This window comes from Podarcis raffonei, chromosome 12, assembly GCF_027172205.1.
Source record: "Podarcis raffonei isolate rPodRaf1 chromosome 12, rPodRaf1.pri, whole genome shotgun sequence".
NCBI classification, from domain to species: domain Eukaryota; kingdom Metazoa; phylum Chordata; class Lepidosauria; order Squamata; family Lacertidae; genus Podarcis; species Podarcis raffonei.
This window is the reverse complement of record NC_070613.1, coordinates 38100333-38118630: the sequence shown is the minus strand read 5'-3', so window position 1 is coordinate 38118630 and position 18298 is coordinate 38100333. Positions and strand designations below refer to the sequence as shown.

At 42.8% G+C, this 18298-nt stretch overlaps 2 protein-coding genes across 5 annotated transcripts in view; one reads left to right on the top strand and one right to left on the bottom strand.

The window, feature by feature from the left end:
• Positions 1-1409: 1409 nt before the first annotated feature.
• Positions 1410-16517, bottom strand: BTD (biotinidase). 2 transcript variants are annotated; one of them, XM_053359564.1, is made up of 4 exons: positions 16428-16517; positions 7621-7846; positions 5500-5646; positions 1410-2641 (listed from the first exon to the last, which is right to left on the bottom strand). In XM_053359564.1, exons 2-4 carry the CDS (start codon positions 7840-7842, stop codon positions 1493-1495), a joined length of 1518 nt encoding a protein of 505 aa, XP_053215539.1. In that variant the 5' UTR covers positions 7843-7846; positions 16428-16517; the 3' UTR covers positions 1410-1492. The 2 variants fall into 2 exon arrangements, with proteins under 2 accessions (XP_053215539.1, XP_053215540.1); XM_053359565.1 differs by lacking the exon at positions 5500-5646.
• The window catches only part of HACL1 (2-hydroxyacyl-CoA lyase 1), a 32157-nt gene continuing 30329 nt past the window's right edge, over positions 16471-18298 (top strand). For all 3 annotated transcript variants that reach the window (XM_053359554.1, XM_053359555.1, XM_053359558.1), the window contains exon 1: positions 16471-16569. In XM_053359554.1, coding sequence (XP_053215529.1) covers positions 16498-16569 — 72 coding nt within the window. In that variant the 5' untranslated portion in view covers positions 16471-16497. The remainder of the gene's footprint in view (positions 16570-18298) is intronic.

Here is an 18298-nt window from a genome sequence, read left to right as displayed (position 1 = left end):
CTACTGTGGACATAGTGTATATTAAGTTTAGTAAGGCTTTTGACAAAGTCCCCTAAAATATTCTTACAGAGAAGCTGGTAAAATGTGGTCTGGATGGGGCAACATTTAGGGAGGAAGAACCAGCTGCACAAATATAAGATGGGGGACAACTAGTTTGCCAGTAGTACATGTGATCTTGGGGTCTTAGTAGACCACAAGCTTAACATGAGTCAACGGTGTGATGCAGCAGCAAAGAAAGCTGATGCTATTCTAGGCTGCATCAACAGAAGTATAGTATAGTGTCCAGATCAATGGAAGTAATAGTACTGCTATATTCTGCCTTGGTCGGATCATACCTGGAGAACTGTGTCCAGTTCTGGGTATGACAATTTAAGGAGGATATTGACAAGCAAGAACATGTGCAGAAGTGGTAGCCCAAGGTGATCAAGGGTTTGGAAACCAAGCTTTATGAGGAACAGTTGAGGCAGCTGGGTTTGTTTTAGCTTGGAAAAGCAGAGACTGAGAGGCGATATCACAGCCATCTTCAAATATCTAAAGAGCTGTCGCATGGAAGATGGAGTGAGCTTGTTTTCTGTTCTGGAAGATAGGACCTGAACCAATGGATTCAAGTTACAAGAAAGGAGATTCCAGCTAAATATCAGGAAGAACTTTCTGACAGTAAGAGCTGCTTGACAGCAGAACACAGGTGGTGGACCTCCCCTTCATTGGATTTTTAAAGCCATCTGTCCTGGATGCTTTAGTTGAGCTTCCTGCATTGCATGTGGTTGGACTAGATTAACACTAGGGGGTCCCTTCCAACTCTATGATTCCATGTGACAACAGGCAGCTAGTTGTATGTGACGAGTCTAGTGTGATGTCAGAGCTAAGAACAAACCCTTTTGAGATCAGCCAAAGCTTGTGGACCCTTGGAATTTTATGTAGGAATGATCGCTGGGTGTGGAGCACACTCCCCGCCCGCGGGCAGCCTCAGCTGTCTGCACGTGTGACCTTGGGGTGCGGAGTACACTCCCCCTCACAGATAAGGCCACAGCTGTCTGAACATCTTGCTCTCTGTCTAACCTTTTGCGGTCTCAGTAGTCTGCTGTGTCCTGTCTGTGACCTTTGTCTCTTTCGTCGTACATTGTACAAGGGGAAAATGACGCGGTGGAAACAGGTGCCAGAATAACTTTGTACCACCCCACGATCTCGGGACTGAAAGATGTGTAAAGGTCACAGCCCAAAATGTATCTGCCTGGCTTTGCATATTGTGTCAATAAAAGGAGGCTCCACAGAGCTGGCCGGCAGCTCGCTTGCAGCTCACCTGCATTATCAACTCCTGCCTCATGTCCTTCACTTCATTGATAAAGAACCTTTATGAATTCATGCAAACTAAAATTACTTTTCAGGTATACACAGTTCAAGTCAAGAACTCCATCAGACAATAATCTCCTTTTATTAAGCTCCTGAATCATTCATTTTGACACATGACTTTTGGTTGCGCCAAATGCTTGTTCTAGTCCTTCTCATACCATCGTCCATATAAACCAGCCGTTATTAAGCCAGAAGATGCTCCCTTTTTCTGCATGACATAGTGGTTCTTTTCCCACCCCAGATAGTCCGCAAAGTCCAGAGTGATGCCAGACTTCAGCAAGAGAGGGAAGACAAAAGCAGTGCTGAAATTCCCTTGCAGCTGAAAATCTATCCGTTCAGTAGCCTTTGTGACTTCCTGCCCGCAACTCGTATAGTCCAGGGTGCCGCACTTCACTAACACACAAGCTTGTACATAGTATGTTCCATGAACTGTATGAAGGCCATCAAATACTCCTAAAGCATAGAGTTCCTTTGATACAAACAGTCTCTGGTAACTTAAGGAACAGCACAGAGTATTGGAACAGACCTGGATCTCTCCTTCAGCTTCCATTATGGGCATAAAAGTGAAATTGTCATACATCATTTCGCCATGAAATATAGGTGGAGCTTCCTGAGCTCCTGTCTCAGCTTTTTCACAGTGGGCTTCTTGATGCTCCTTATGACAAACCTGATGGTCCATAGGGGAGTTTGAAAAACATGTTTGCATGTTATTGTTGGTTTCACGCCGTGGTGTAATAGGGATTTTGGCCACTATAAGCTTGCCTTTATCGTTCTCCATGTTATAATAAATGAATGATTCTGAGGCTGTGTATATACCACTCCCTGTCATACCCAGGTCAGGACGGTGGATATTCGCTGCCAAAAGATTGATGTTGAAAGCAACTGCAAATGCTTGTTGAAATTCTACAGCAGACAGCAGCGGAAGCTGGTTCATCCATGCAGTAGGATACACAGCCTGTTTTAAATTGTATTCCTTGATAAGCTTCACAGTTGGCTCATAGAACAGGATGTCAAAGCAAGTGAAAACTCCAAATTTGCCTGCAAAAGGCGTATTGAAAACAGTGTAATCTACCTCTGCCGGAGTATCAAAGGCACGTTCAAAATACAGGTTTTGTTTTCGGTATCTGGCTATGAGTGTGCCACTGTCACTAAATACTACGTTCGTGTTAAAGTGGTATCTCCCATCTGGTGGGCAGCGGTGATCACTGTGAGTGCAGGGCTGCTTGGTTCCTAAGTTTACCACTAAAAACACTTGATTCTTCAGTGCCATACAGCTGAGTCGGTGGAGAACCTAGGGGGCAAAAAAGTAAATACATATTCTGTTGCATCAATAGATATTAGCATTGAGCAGTCCTCTATTAATTGGCTGTTGGATCAAACACAAATTAAACATGTATACTTGTATACATGATTCCCTCCCCCCCTTTATAATGGTTCCCTATGAAAAGATGTTCAGTGCTTGTGAAAGACATCTCTACTCAGAAGTAAGTGTGCAGAGGTGACTGAAGCCTTCAGTGGTCATTTCCTGATTTTGGCAATATGTTTTGGACTTATCTCCAAAACATTAAATCACTGTGCTGAAACTTCTCTATTCATTAATTATCTCAGAATGCTATTGTTAGAGGGACTGTAATATTGAGAAATTAAAAGCACTGAATTTTTTTTTAGTTAAATAAATTTTAAGTGGCTGACAGATCTAATTTTGGCACCACCGGAAGAGGCAACATCTCTCTCTTTAGGTTGTATTCAGGAAAGCCATTCTGCAAGTGGAACAACTTCCATTCGTGCAGTGCAACTTTGGTCTCTCCTTCCCTCACAGAGCCCCTCTGAATCTGCTCTGGGTCCCCCACCAAGCAGATTTGGGGAGGGAACAGGTGGAGGGGAGAGAGGATGTTCTGCTGCACATGGGGAAGTTGTTCCACTCGTGCAATGACTTCATTGGAGTCAACCTTGTGACAGTAGACGCTGTTGTTGTTTTTAAAAGTAGGGAAATTTTTAGCAAATGCAAGTTGGAGGAAATCAAAAAAGATTACCGTATTTTTCGCTCTATAACACTCACCCGACCGTAACACGCACGTAGTTTTTAGAGGAGGAAAATAAGAAAAAAAATATTCTAAACGAAACAGTGGATGTATGATTTTTGTGGTTCATGCTGTGGCCACAGACATGTGATCTGACGGTGAGTTTGGGGTAGCCCAATGCAAAAATCCTGAGGATCCATGTGGATCCATGTTTGTAACCACGTTTTTGCACCACTGCGGCCCCAGGCAACAGTTGGTGCGTGATTTTTTTGGTGCAAACTGTAGCCATGGACATGCTATGTGATCTGATGGTGAATTTGGGGTGACCCAGTGCAAAAATCCTGAGGATCCATGTGGATCTGTGCTTTGTAACCACATTTAAATGGGGAGGGAAGGAAAAGCACTCAAGGGACAATGCGTGGGCTGGGTGGAGAAGGATGCTGCTAATAATGCAGAAGAGGGGTATAAGGGGAGAAGGCTCCTCCCCTCTCCCGCTTTGCTCCTTTAAAGCAAGCAGGCTCTGCTTCTCTCCCTCCTCCCCCCCCCCCGGCTTAGCGAGCTGAAAATCTTTCCTGCTATTTAGCGAGCTGAGTGGGGAGGAGGGAGGGACAGAGAGCCTGCTTGCTTTAAAGGAGCCAACCGGACAGAAGCCGCTTACACTCATGTAAGCGGCTCCTCTCCTCTCCCGCTTTGCTCCTTTAAAGAAGCAGGCTCTCTGTCCCTCTCTGCTCCCCACTCAGCGGCTTTTCTCCCGCTTTGCTGTTTCAAAGCGAGCCACGGAGGAGGGAAGCATTCGCTCCGTAACACGCACAGACATTTCCCCTTACTTTCTAGGAGGAAAAAAATGTGTGTTATGGAGCGAAAACTACGGTATTAGTTTTTTTATTCAACTGATTTTGAAAGAAAATGCAACATTTGGAACACTTCAAAACTTGAAGCTTTATAAGATCCTGCATACTCTGTCAGCAATATAATTGACACTGCGGCTGTATACTTCTCTGTTTGCTAGTAAGCCTCGTTTGGTTAGAGCAGGGTGCTGATAATGTCAAGGTCGTGGGTTCAATCCCCATATAGACCAGCTGCATCGCAGGGGGTTGGACTAGATGATCCTCAGGGTCCCTTCCAACTCTACAATTCTATGACACTGTGGGTTCGATGGGACTTATGCCAAATAAGCCTGTGTAGGATTTCAACCTAAGAAAGCTATCTTCTTATCAATTCAGCTTACTCTAGCAGGGGTGAGCGTTATACAAAAAAATCACGTTCTGTGGGGTAAACCAAACCCAAATGTTACATTTGCAGCGATGTGCTTTGTGATCTGTAGGCTATACACATTCTGATCGAATGTACCAACCATACATTTTGACAGCACCCTGTCACCTGTTTGAAGAAACTGAATCCAGGTCCGGCTCAGGAAGTGATCAACACTGCCACAGCTGACAGAGTTGTCTGTGATCCTTGTGCAGTGCACCATACAGAATTTCTTCTGCTGCACACAAAAGACCTAAGGCTTGGGTGGAGTCAGGATAGATTTTCCAGAATTATAACGATCTAAACCACAGATTTCTTGAAAATCGTATTATACTTAACCATAACAGTTGTCTAGCTTGGAATAAGAAAGTTGGGTTTTGTTTGTTGTTTTTAATGGAAACCTACATATGTAGTTTGAATGTACAAAACGTTGTTCTGTTCAGAAACTGTTGTGTTAGCTCCAAATACATTCTAAATCTTCAGGGGAAAATGTGTTACAGCAATTCCATCTTAACTTAGTTGCAGCTCTCTGCAAAAAGTAAGTTTAAATGTGATTGTGCTTGGTATCTGTAGCAGGTAGGAGATCTATTAACAGCCAAACATAGTTAACTGATAGAAATCAATGGGTGTGCATTTACAGAAATTGGCAGTTTGATTGCATTTACATTAACCTTAACTTCATACTTAGAGATTGAAATTGACTGTAAACAAAAATGCTTTGAGATGCAGGGCCAATATTGCATCGGGCAGTGCAACAGAAAGCACTAGTGAAATAGAGCAGCAAAATATTATTAAGGAACAGAGTGTCACTCTATATATTCCACTAAAGCAAAGAATATCCAGTTTTTTCCAGTTCTGCAACAGTTATAACAGATACCTCTGTGTCATTGAACAAGTATTCTTTGCATGGATTCCATGTCACAGAGTCAGGGTATGGAATGAAATCCAAGTAAGGATAAATAGAAGTCCTGGTGAAGTTGAAGCCCTGAATTCCATCTTCAGGAAAGACAATTATCTGTGCTCCCTGATAACAAACAACAATAAAATAAAGACAGCTTTCAGTCAGAATTTTAAAAAAAGGAAAGGTGCCTTGAAATCTCTTTAAGAAGACTTAAACGCTTATGCAGATTGCATTAATCTCATTCAAGTGTTACTGATAATCAAAACACACAAGAACACTGTGTTACTTCCATTTAAATTGTGTTTTTTTTAACGATAGTTGTAAGACCTTGAACCTACTACTGTACTATGAATTAGAAGATGATATGTGGAAATGAGGGAATGACAACAAAACACTCTCCAGTTTCTTTTTGGGTAAAATCCACAAACATCTTGCCCAGAAGCAATTTCACCAAAGCTTTGGGGATTTACACCAGAACTGTTTGGAAGTATGAAATGATTCAACTAGATTGGAAGGAAACATAGCGTTTAGACACAGACAGCTGTATCATATGCAGATTTTAAGGGGGATCCTTGCCTTCTTGAAGCAGTGTGGCGGCTGCTTTAACATGGTGCTAAAGGATCAAAAGCTCTCTGTTTATGTAACATGTCTATTGACTTCAGTAGCAAACACCACACAAGTAACTGTGTGCTGGATTCACTGGGTTAGGAAAACCTTCAGTTGCAGGTGCAGGGCATCCAAGCAAGATGTATGTTAGGGGTACCCAACTTTCTTTAGGCCCGTGTGCCCATTTGGAAATTTGAAACTTGTGGGCACTGCTGCAATAATCAATATGTAAGTTGCTCAGAAAAACTGATCAAAAGGCAGAGGTTAGGTCTGAGCCTCAGCTAGCAAACCACCTACTTGCCCCCATAAAGCACAACAAAATGCCCATTTCACAGAAGTAAAATCGGGAAGATACCGTATTTTTCGCCCTATAGGACGCACTTTTCCCCCTCCAAAAATGAAGGGGAAATGTGTGTGCGTCCTATGGGGCAAATGCAGGCTTTCACTGAAGTCAGAAGAGAGAGAGGGGTCGGTGCGCACCGACCCCTCTCGCTCTCCAGGCTTCAGGAGAGCCCCAGCGCCAGCCCCACAAGGTCGGGGGACAGAGGGAGGCGGAACGCCGCCATCCTGCTGTCTCCCGAAGTGGTTTGGAGGCTGACGGCGGGGAGACCCCGCCGCGAGCCCCGCAAGCTCCGGGGACAGCTGGGAGACACAGCGCGTCTTCCTGCTGTCCCCAGACCTGATCTGAAGGTGGGCGGCGGGGAGAAGAGCGCTTCTCCCCGCTGCCTGCCCCACAAGCTCCGGGGACAGCAGGGAGACGCAGCGCGTCTTCCTGCTGTCCCCGGACCTGATCTGAAGGCGGGCGGCGGGGAGAAGAGCGCTTCTCCTCGCTGCCTGCCTTGCAAGCTCCGGGACAGCTGGGAGACGCAGCGCGTTTTCCTGCTGTCCCTGGACCTGATCTGAAGGCGGGCGGCGGGGAGAAGAGCGCTTCTCCCCGCTGCCTGCCCCGCAAGCTCCGGGGACTGCTGGGAGGCGCAGCGTGTCTCCCAGCTGTCCCCGGACCTGATCTCAAGGCGGGCGGCAGGGAGAAGAGCGCTTCTCCCGCTGCCTGCCCTGCAAGCGCCTGGGGGGGAAATAAATATTTTTTCTTTATTTCCCCCCCAAAAAACTTGGTGCGTCCTATGGGCCGGTGCGTCCTATGGGGCGAAAAATACGGTACTTCAAAGGTAAGCACCTTCACAGGGGAAAGTATGAGTGCATCCTGTTCAAATCATCACATTCTCAGTCAATCTAAAAATTAAAAAGCTAAGATAAGATGCTGTCTCTTCAACATCCTAGTAGGTTATTCACTAATAGTTTCAAAAGGAAAGCCATTATAGAAGAAAAACACAGGAGCTCTGTGACTCTGGAAGAACTTGCTCAAAATTCTGTTTCATCCAGAACCTCCAATACAGTATATATGCCTACAATAGCTCCTGTAACAATAAACCAATTAATCTCTTAGGCACGCGTTACTTACAATGTTCGCAAGGTGATTAATTATTGTGGTACCTGTTTAACAGCAGCAATTACTTGCTCTTCATAAATGTCTAGGTTTCTGTTCATCAGCTGTAATGCAGACCGTCGACTGGTAATACCTGTTGGATTGGGATTGAGGATGACATGATGTTCGTACACAGCAGCAATGTAATGTCCTCTGTGAACATCTGCGGAGAGAACTTGGAAGCAGACTAGGACGAGCATGCAGCAGCTGCCCACAGGGATGTCACCCATGAATCTAAAAGAAAAAAAACAACATATTTATGTGGAACATACTTGAGTAAAATCATTGGGTTGGAATGAGGGTTTGCATGTCTTTAGCCCAATGCCCTGCCCAGTGGATGATCTACAATGCAGCTGCAGCATCAGTGACAGATGTCATTGATGTCCAGGACGGTGGTACCTTGGGATACATACGCTTCAGGTTGCAGACTCCACTAACCCATAAATAGTACCTCAGGTTAAGAACTTTGCTTCAGGATGAGAACAGAAATCGTGCTCTGGTGGTGTGGCAGCAGCGGGAGGCCCCATTAGTTAAAGTGGTGCTTCAGGTTAAGAACAGTTTCAGGTTAAGAACGGACCTCCGGAACGAATTAAGTACTTAACATGAGGTACCACTGTATCACCTTATATGCCTCTGGTGAAAGAGAACTCTTAAGATTGAGATGAAATCTAAGCCTGAAATTTCCATCCATGGGTTCAGCTCCTGCCCTCTGGAACAACAAATACGGTAACATTCAGATATTTGTATATTGAAAGCAGTTATCATGTAACCTTTAATCTTGTCTGGGTTACATATACACCGTTCTTCTAACCATTCTTCATCAAACTTAGTTTCCAGATCCTCACCAGATCACCCTCCAGTCACATTCCAGTTTGCCATTGTCCTTTTTAGAAAGTGGTGCCCGGAACTGGACATGGTACCCCAAACCAACAAGGCAAGAAGATGCATTGTCTATTGCTACCATATTGAACTGAGAGCAGAGTGATGAGATCCACTTGTAATACTCAAACTGGGTATTACAATTGCTAGATTGCATGCCCCCCCCCTTTTCTCACAGGATGGTCCATAAATATTAGCACCTATTATATACTAATTGATAAAAATGTGCATAAGTCATGTTGGAGCTATTCTGCTTCTGGGAGAGGATAGCACCTACAGTAGATAATTTAACTATCTCTAGGTAATACTGTCACAAGTGTTAAAGCAAACCCCAACACTGTATATGTTCTGATAAAAGGGCAAAGCCAGAATCATAGAATTGTCGAGCCAGAAGGGACTACAGGGGTCATCTAGTCCAACCCCCTGCAATGCAGCAATCTTTTACCAACTGAGCTATCCCAGCAATCACACTTTATTTTGGAAATTTATTTCCCTCCTGGAAATGTCCTCTTTTAGTAATTTACGAGTGCATCTTGCCATTTCTTAAGAGATGATTCAATTGCAAAGAGTTTTAAGACAGATCCATTCTACAGCTCCAACTGCTTTTTGATAGGTGGTGTCTATTTAAATTATGCACACTGTGTTTGGGGTGTGCACAGGGGTTTGTGGAGTTCTAATTCTTGCAGCAAGAACTCACAAAAGCAAAGCTTACAAAAATACATTATAATTAATAATAATAAAATTTATTTATACCCCGGCCAGAGCCAGGCTCAGGGCAGATAACACCAATAAAATCACAGTAAAAACATAATGGGGGGGGACCAATTTAAAATACAGGTTACATAGACTCTGCGATGAAGTGTAAGCTGAATCAGTTTGTGCTTATTTTGAGTGATAGATTCCATTTAAAAAATCCTAGCTGATATGAAAAGAGGATCCACTGAGCTAAGTATTTTTTTTACTTATATCTTTGAATATTCCAGTAGCTTTTGACCTGCCAGTTTGATTTTGCCCCCTCCCCACCACTGCAAAGTATTATTAATTAATGTTTTTTGGTGGGGGCTTTTAGTTGACGGCCATGTTTACTCTTTGTTGTTTTATATGTATTACTGGTTTGTTTGTTTTTAAAAAAAATATATTGTCTTAGTGTTAGCCACTTTGCTTTCTCTTTGAAGACAAAGTGGGATACAATTTAAAACAAATACTGTTGTATCAACACTTACCCTGTCAAATCCAATACTGTATAGAATGTACAAAATGCAGTTCTACAAGTTGCAAATCTGCACACCAACTCACAATACAGTTGCTAAATCACCATTATGTTACTAGAAGCATTTGCCTTGTTACTGTACAACAAATAGTTTCAGGCTAATGCCAAAATTATAATGGGCCTAGCTTGTTTTGAACATTAAAATACGTTCCAGCAACATAACTTTGCTGACTCCCAAGGTGGCAGGTTATTTGGCACCCAGCAAGTAAAGTCTAAAGCACCATCATCTCTGAAGACAATTAATGTGACACATTCTGCAAAAGATGTCGAGGGTTCTGGACATGAGGCTGCTGACACCAGCTTTTCCTGACAAGCCCCAAAATGGAGGCAGGGAAGGTGGGAGGGAATGAAAAGTATGCAGTAGTCAGCATTACTTATACTGCAATGTGCAAAAGATGTTCCTTGAACAATGAAATAGATCCTTGTAGAACAAACAAGGCCTGAAGCAGTAGGCTGGGGATTATTAAGAGAATCTGCCAAATAAGTTGGAGAGGTAGAGGTCAGCTTCAGATGTGCTTGGAGAGACTGACGGTCTTGACCCATTTCATTCTCGCTTTAGGCTCCAGTTTGGGACCAGATCGGCCTTGGTCACCTTGACTCCTTAGTGTCAAATCTCAGATCCCGAACGCCTCCATTTTGGAACGTTTTGGCTCCTGAACGCCAAAAACCAAGAAGTAAACACTTCGGTTTTTGAACGTTTTTCAGAAGCCGGACATCCAACACAGCTTCTGCTTGAGTGTAGGAAGCTCCTGCAACCAATCAGAAGCTGCACCTCAGTTGTTGAACATTTCAAAAGCCGAACGGGCTTCCGGAATGGATTATTTTCGATAACCAAGGTTTAACTGTACAGGGTTTTTCTTTTTCCATCCAGAACTCAACTCAGTTCTGGCACTTCTCAGATGGACACCATTGTCATTATAAGAGAACAAGGGAGGCTTTCCTGGTGAATTCCTCTTTTTCTACAAAAATAGCACCAACTCATTACATCCTCCAGGAGAGAAACAGTGGGAGCACGACCTGGTTGGTTTTCTTGGCCCTCTAAGCAGTTTTGGATATTGTTAACCATGGTTCCAGAAGATGGCAGTTTGACTACATGACTGTTCATTCATGGGGTCCTTCAAAGTTCCAACTTGGGTTGGAGGAGGGGAGATCTCCCCTTCCCACACCATCTTCAGTCACTTTGGGAGGAGGAGGAATGACGGCAGCTCTCTCCTCTGGAGCTCATAGCCTTTGTGGAGGCTGGTGAGGGCTTCGACCAGCTGAAGGGGGAGGATGAACAGGAGGAGGTTGTGACTGAACTGCAGCTAGAACAGGACGGTGTGTTCTTGTCACCTAGAACCAGGCACCACCTTTGCAAATGGGAGCAGATCCACTCGCCCCAGCAGAAAATGTGCTTGGAATATTGGCATTCTCGCAAGGCAAGGGAATCCTTAGCTTTAAAAGCTTGGCAGTAGGGGTGTGGGAACTTCTTGGGACACCTTTGTTCCTTTTGAACTTCTTGCTCCTGAACTCCTGAATTGTGCTGCTGAGCTTGTGCCTGAATTAATATCTCTTATAAGCAAGAGCCTCTGGCTGCATGCGTTGGACAATAGCCAGGACAGTGCCCACTGTTAAAAGCACCAATTGTTCATGCATTTCTGTTTGAGAAATTATGTCAGTTATCAGATTCTGTACCAGAGTTGGAAAGCTGAGAGCGTCAGTTGCCTCAGGAAGCCAGCAGTCAGTCACTGCAAAATGGACAGATATAAACGGCGTGCATTTGGCACAGTCCATCAAGCCGTTTTGCAGCCTCTTTCATGTCAATAGAGTTAGCTCAAACACCATTGACACAAATGGAGGTTAAGTGGCAGCTGCAGTGGTGGCTGCTTGTCCCGGAAGGGTTATAGTGTTTAGCACAGAGTGTCATGTCAAAATTCCAAGGGCAAAAAATAACAGGAAAAGAATAAATACGTTGTAATCAAGATTCAATTTAAAAGGGATCCAAAAAGCTTTATGTTAGCAAAGGCAAGACGTTTTGATACATGAATATCGACAAACTAAGTAATAAAGTTTTGCCTTACAAAGAGAGCTGTAAAGATAGCAGCACATCAGTACACCCAAGTCAAACTGAAATGCCCTTTTAAAAAAACAATCAGTCCAGAAAAACATTTTATCAATGCATGTCATTGTGCTTTGTTGTTCTTTACCAGGTGTCAGCCAACTTTTTCAGCAGGGGGCCGGTGCACTGTCCCTCAGACCTTTTGGGGGGCCGAACTATACTTGGGGGGGGGGAATAAATGAAGGAATTCCTATGTCCCACAAATAACCCAGAGATGCATTTTAAATAAAAGCACACATTCTACTTATGTAAAAACACACTGATTTCCAAATCGTCCGTGAGCTGGATTTAGAAGGCAATTGGGCTGGATCCGGCCCCCGGGCCTTAGTTTGCCTACCCATGTTCTTTACTATTGAACTATGTTCAATTCGATCAACTTTTACCACTGAAGCATGGGAAATGCTGGAATATAATTCTAAAAGGGATTTGGGAAGTGAACTAAAACCTGGCACTATTACTGTCATTTGGCCCTTGGAAGTTTTTCAGTTATACAAAAATACAAATGACCCTGCGTAGGACCAAAGGCACGGACAAACACCCAACATCCAGTCCTGCAGGATAATGTTATGTTGCGTGCCAAAAAGTAATACAGAAACGTACGTGTGTGTGTTACTAAGTTAACACCCATGGATGTAGCAAGATTCCTTTTATCAGCTTTGCATTTATTTGCTTGCATTAGCAGATAAGAAAAATGAAGCTGATTTTTAGGGATGGGAAAGCATATATTCCTGTATGGTCCTCTTATATGCAACTCCACTGAAAAAAAGTATTGTGGAGGATACAAGAATGTGGGAGATTTGCAGCCAAACCTAACAAAGATAGTTAGAACATGAAGGGTTTAAGGACCAGTTAAGGCTCAGTGAAAGGGACGAGGTAAGACTTGTTTTCTGTTCTTTTCTTTCCCTGCCCCCGCTCTCTCTCTCAGCATTGCAAACAAGGCAGCAAACGTATCTGAAGCTGTCTTTGCTGAATTTCTACCCAAGAACATTTACCTGTATTTTATTTACTGCTAAGGACAATGCATGCCTGTAAGTAAATTATATTTTAAACTTACTTTAGTGTGTGATCTCTTTCTTTGCACCAGGATTAAAAGGAAGCCAGCTGCCTCAAGTAGCTAGAATGTTTTATTTTATTTTTTTTATAAGATATTTATTAGCGTTTTACAAAAAACATAGGTTTACAGAATAAAAGTAGCTAGAATGTTTTAAAAGGCTTAAAAGCCTGTTCCTAGGCTTCACTAAATCTGTCTAATGACGGGATTTAAACTCTGCTACTGGAGCTCTTTATTTGCAAGCCCTGCATTTTGAAGAACAGGCACAAGCCATTTTTCTTTTGTTTGCTAGCCAATACATGTGGGTCTGTAGAGGATTAAATATAATTAATATATCCTCTTAGCAATACCCACTTCAACCTCCATGTGGGATGGGCAAATGGTTCCCTTTTGGACTACTATAAAGCAATGGATATTGTTATCCCTTCAATAATACCAGTGCCCATTCTCCAGCTACTGGTGCCATATTCCTTTCCAAGCAAAATTACAAGAGCAGACCAAATACAAAACAAGTCTGGTCTTTTGTGTCTGACAAAGGCCAGATCCAGATTATCTAGATTCTAGAGCAGGATAGTTCTGCCTCTGTAACAGTGGTGAATAGCTGGAGCTTTGCCAATTGCATATTAAACATGTCTGGCAAAGGACCAGGCATCTGGCCATTTTGGCTTCTAATAATGTGATGTCTGCTGATGGGTAATAATATGAAATATTTTTCGGTCTGAGCTAAAATCTGATTCTAGTCTTACTTTAGGACCTGGTAAAGTCACATGATTAAAAAACCAAAACTTTAAAAACCAATGTGATAAAATTCTATTAAGAGTGATTTTGTAAAATAAGTGATCTCCTAGTGGCATTGACGTATCAGAAACACAAATGTACAAATCCGCCCTAAGACTGGGCATGTTCCTCTTATCCTGTGACAAAACATTCTGCATGAGAACACAAAAAACAAAGAAGACTGTGTTCTTGTTCACAGACAAACTGTAAATGGTAAATGGCTTCTCATTCTGAAGCCAACTCCCAACGGGAAACCGAAATGAGCTTTGCCTGCGCTCCAGGAATGAAAACGAGTTCTCCTTAAACTCCTTCCTCTCCCCCCGCATGCAGCCCACACATACCCTTTAGAGGGTCTCCAACCACTTACTTTCTAACTAGACTACAGTCTGAGGTTACTAGAAACAAATGCTTGTAATAAAACATTTTTGTACTCATTCCCTCTGCAAAGTTCTGTATTACAGAAGTAACACAGAATACTTGTCTCCTGAGATCTTCAAGAAAAACTTCTTTTAATGCCCCTATCATTTGAAGTGTGTATTGGGGGAAAGAGCCTACTTGATGGTGGCACCCCATAATGAAATACTCTCCCCAGGGAGGCTTGCCTGACACCGAGCTTGATGTCACTTCAATACCAAGCAAATACCTTCTTCTTTTACCAGATTCTTTAATCAGCAATACATTTATTTTATGTTGCTTGGTTTGGTTTTTAATTCCACTGGCTGCTTTTATATTTTGGTGTTTTACTGTTTCTGTTTTAATGTGTTTCACTGTCTTTTTAACTTTTTGTAAGCTGCCCTGAGAACCTGTGGGGAGCTTAGGCCATAAGCCTTAGAACCTTCCATCATAAATCAATCAACATACATACATACATATATACATGAACACGCTGGGATCCGAATCCCTTATTTAAGCACACCAGGGTCTCTTTTCTTTGATTTGCAGACTCTCACACGATATTATAAGCAGCTTTCAAAAGTCCCTTCAGTTTCAAAGGGTTTTGCCACATGGTTATTATTCAATAAAAATAAGCCTACAGCCCCCTTGGACACGCAGAACCAGTGCTTTTTTTCTGGGGGAACGCAGGGGTACGCATATCCCTAAACATTTTGTGAATCTAAGTATGGCCTCATCGAGGGGCAGTATTTTAATATTAACAGGAAAATGAGAGCACCCCTAAACATTTTTTTTAGAAAAAAAGCACTGTGCAGAACTAAGCATGTGTTCCTATGAATCCCAGGCATAATACTCTACAACACAGCCTTAGAAAATGCCAGTGCTACCCATCTATACCACACCCATGCATTTATTCATGATTGCTACATTATTTTCATAATGCAGAACAGACAAAAACAGAATGCTACGCCTTGAAATGTACTGAAATAATAGACTGGCTTCTCCAGTTTTTAAGTGTCATCATATCTAGAAATAATTTGCATGAAAGTTGTGAGAGCTTCGTGGGGAAACTTCAGTTTCTCACCATACTCCGGCTGCTGGTGCAGCTGTTGAAAGACAAGATACAGATGGGGAAGATGTAATTCTTATCACTAGGAATCTTACACAGTGGTTTAGATAGATAGCTTGCCCATTTAAAATATCCCTTTTCAAGTCTGTTTTTTTAGTTTTCTTAAAATAAGAAAAGCTGTAGTTCAAGAATAGACCATGTGCATGCAGAAGGTCCCAGTTTCAACCACTGACATCTCCAGATAGGGCTAGCTGGGAGATCCACCTGTCTGAAATCCTGGAGAACTGCTGTCAGTCAGTGTAGACAGCACTAAGCTAGCAGGACCCAATGGTCTAATTCGGGATAAGGCAGCTTCCTGTGTTAAAAACGGTACCAAGTTTAACAAAGAGGCACCTGATAATATAATTTTTTTTAAAAAAAAATCCAGCTTTTCGAGGTCAGGCAGCTTCTCAAAGCAATTTGCAGTAGCATTAAAACATGTTTTTGTTTTAAAAAAACTCCATTTGATAAAACCCTGCAATGGAGAAAACATCTATAAAAGCTAAATAAAAACTCGAAATTGATAAGAGCAAGGAGTGCGGTCCCCCTTCTCCACTACAAAGCGCAACATGTGTGGGAAAACATCCCGAGTTGCTGCTAATTTTTCACAGCAGACACATTACACAACTATATAGCACAGGAACATCCATTAAAGCAGATCATTAACTTCTTATCCTTTGCTGGCAGGTGAAGACCTTCTTCGAACAGGTTTTGGGGACCTGGCTGCTTTTAATGAGGTGTTTTTGTTTATTGTCTTATGTTTTAATACGATGCGCGCGCGTGTGTATGCGCGCACACATATACATACATACATACATATATATATATATATATATATACACACACATATTACAGATTGATAATTTCAATTCTATGAATGTTTGTTTTTAATGTTTGTTTTCATTTGTTCTTATTTTATCTGCAGTCCGCCTCGAGTCCCTGTCAGGTAAATAAGCAAAAAAACCCTCAGCCACGCATCTGCCTTCCGTGTTCCCAATTTGCGGGCTCGGATTGGCTAAGCAAGAGGCCAATCGAGAGCCTTTCTTCGCAGCGTTCCACCCCCCCCCCGCCCAAGTCTTCTCCGTCAGAGTGCGGGGTGGTTTGAGGCGGGCTGCTCCAACGGCTCCGCCCATTTAGCGTCCCCCACCTATTAGCTAGGCTCGAAGCCTTTTCCTATTGAACGGCGGCGCGCGTCAATCACGCGGTTAGCGCTTCCCTCATTGGCCGATGGAGCCGTACCTCAGCGTGGTTTGAAAGTAGCCTGCCGCTTGTCTCTCCCTTTCCTCGGGTAAAGACGGTTGTGGAAGCGATGGCTCCGGCAGGGCAGGAAGAAGAATGTGTCAGCGGGGCTCAGGTCATCGCGGAAGCGCTGAAGATGCAAGTAAGAAACGCTCTTGGGTGACCCTTGAACCCCGGCAGCCAACCCGGAAATATTACGCGTTTACTACGGAGAGCGGGAAGGAGCATTTCTTTCGAAAAAGCGTAGTTTTACGTGAAGGGTTCTAGTCCCTGTCGAGGAGGTGTAGCCCTTAATGCATCTGAAGGCAGTCCTGTTTAGGGAAGTTTTTAATGTTTTATCGTGATTTTAATACAGTATTCCTTTGGGAGCAGCCCAGAGTGGCTAGGGTATAAATAAATTATTATTACTACTACTACTATTACATCATCATCATCATTATTATTATTATTATTATTGTTATTATTATTATTTATTACTGTATTATTATTATTATTTCTAATATGCAGTGCCGGATTTACGTATAAGCTAAACAAGCTATAGTTTAGGGCCCCACTCTCTTGGGGCCCCCCATAATAAATTAAAGAAAAAAATTCCAAAATATAAGATAAAAAAGAAATAAAACAAAACCTACATACAGCAACAGTGTTCTGTGTTGTGTAGGCTCCTATTTGTTATGTGCAAATGGCTTCAGATACCCATTAGGTCCATAAATTACCATACAGCCTATATTCAACCTGAAAAACAGCGACAATTTGTTGTTGACAAAAGACAGCTGGACATATAAAGGGCCCTATTACCTTCAGTAGTTTAGGGCCTCATCTGGCCCTGCCGATATGCAATGGGGGGCGAAACAGCAACAGGAGAGCCCCAGGTTTGGTCGTGGATGGTTCAAAATTGCAACGAGTCTTGTCACTGTTTGGGCCCTGCTCCTTTTAAGGAGCTGTTTACTACCCTCTCACCTGCTTCTCGCGTTCTCAGCATGTATCTGTCGAGCTGCTGTGCTGCCTACAGTGTAGGCTGTGTAGGTTTGGCTCTCGTTACACAAGAAGGTGTAGGGAAAATAAAAAGAATTAGTTAATCTGGGAACGGCATCAAGGATTAGTGGATTTAAGTGAAAGATCACAGCATGCCAGGAGAAGCAATAGCAGAGTGGCAAAGAGCACGGGATGCCCCATGTCTGCCCTCCCTTTCGCCTCCAGCTGAAAAGGTTCTTGTAGGCGGAGATGGGGCACAGATCCCTGCCTGGAAACTCTTGGATAAAGTTTTATAGGCAATATTAGGCAAGACAAAATCTTTTGAGCTGGTGTGAAGCAGCTTCTTTTTTAATTTTTTCTTTGGACAAAGTAATAATCATAAATAATAAGAATAAAAATGTGCACCCCACCACTGAGACTATTCCATTGTAACTATCCAACCTCCCAAAATTTCAGCACCTCTTGCAATGGTTGACCCCTTTCCATTTTAACTGTACAAATTCTACAAACACCCTCCGTATCTCCTTAGAACAGGCTTCCTCAACCTCTGCCCTCCAGATGTTTTGAGACTACAATTCCCATCATCCCTGACCACTGGTCCTGCTAGCTAGGGATCATGGGAGTTGTAGGCCAAAAAACATCTGGAGGGCTGAGGTTGAGGAAGCCTGCCTTAAGAATAATTTCTCTTGCATATTTCTCATCTTACCTTAATGGCATGATAATTTATCATTAATAGCTATATCTCGCACCCCTTTATACCATTCTTCCATTTTATATCCCGCTTGTCCCTTCCACTTCCTAGCTATAACAATTTGTGCAATAACGTTCCCACAGCATCAAGGACCCAGTGATCAACCATTAACTAAAGCTTGAGTAAAATCAAATTATAAATGATT

Excerpts from the sequence above, each read along its gene's own strand:
- BTD (XM_053359564.1), bottom strand. The coding sequence starts at position 7,842 with ATGGGTGACATCCCTGTGGGCAGCTGCTGCATGCTCGTCCTAGTCTGC. Across the intron at positions 5,647-7,620 it reads TAATTGCTGCTGTTAAACAG|GGAGCACAGATAATTGTCTT; the intron begins GTACCACAATAA and ends GTTTGTTATCAG. Across the intron at positions 2,642-5,499 it reads ACTTGTTCAATGACACAGAG|GTTCTCCACCGACTCAGCTG; the intron begins GTATCTGTTATA and ends TTTGCCCCCTAG.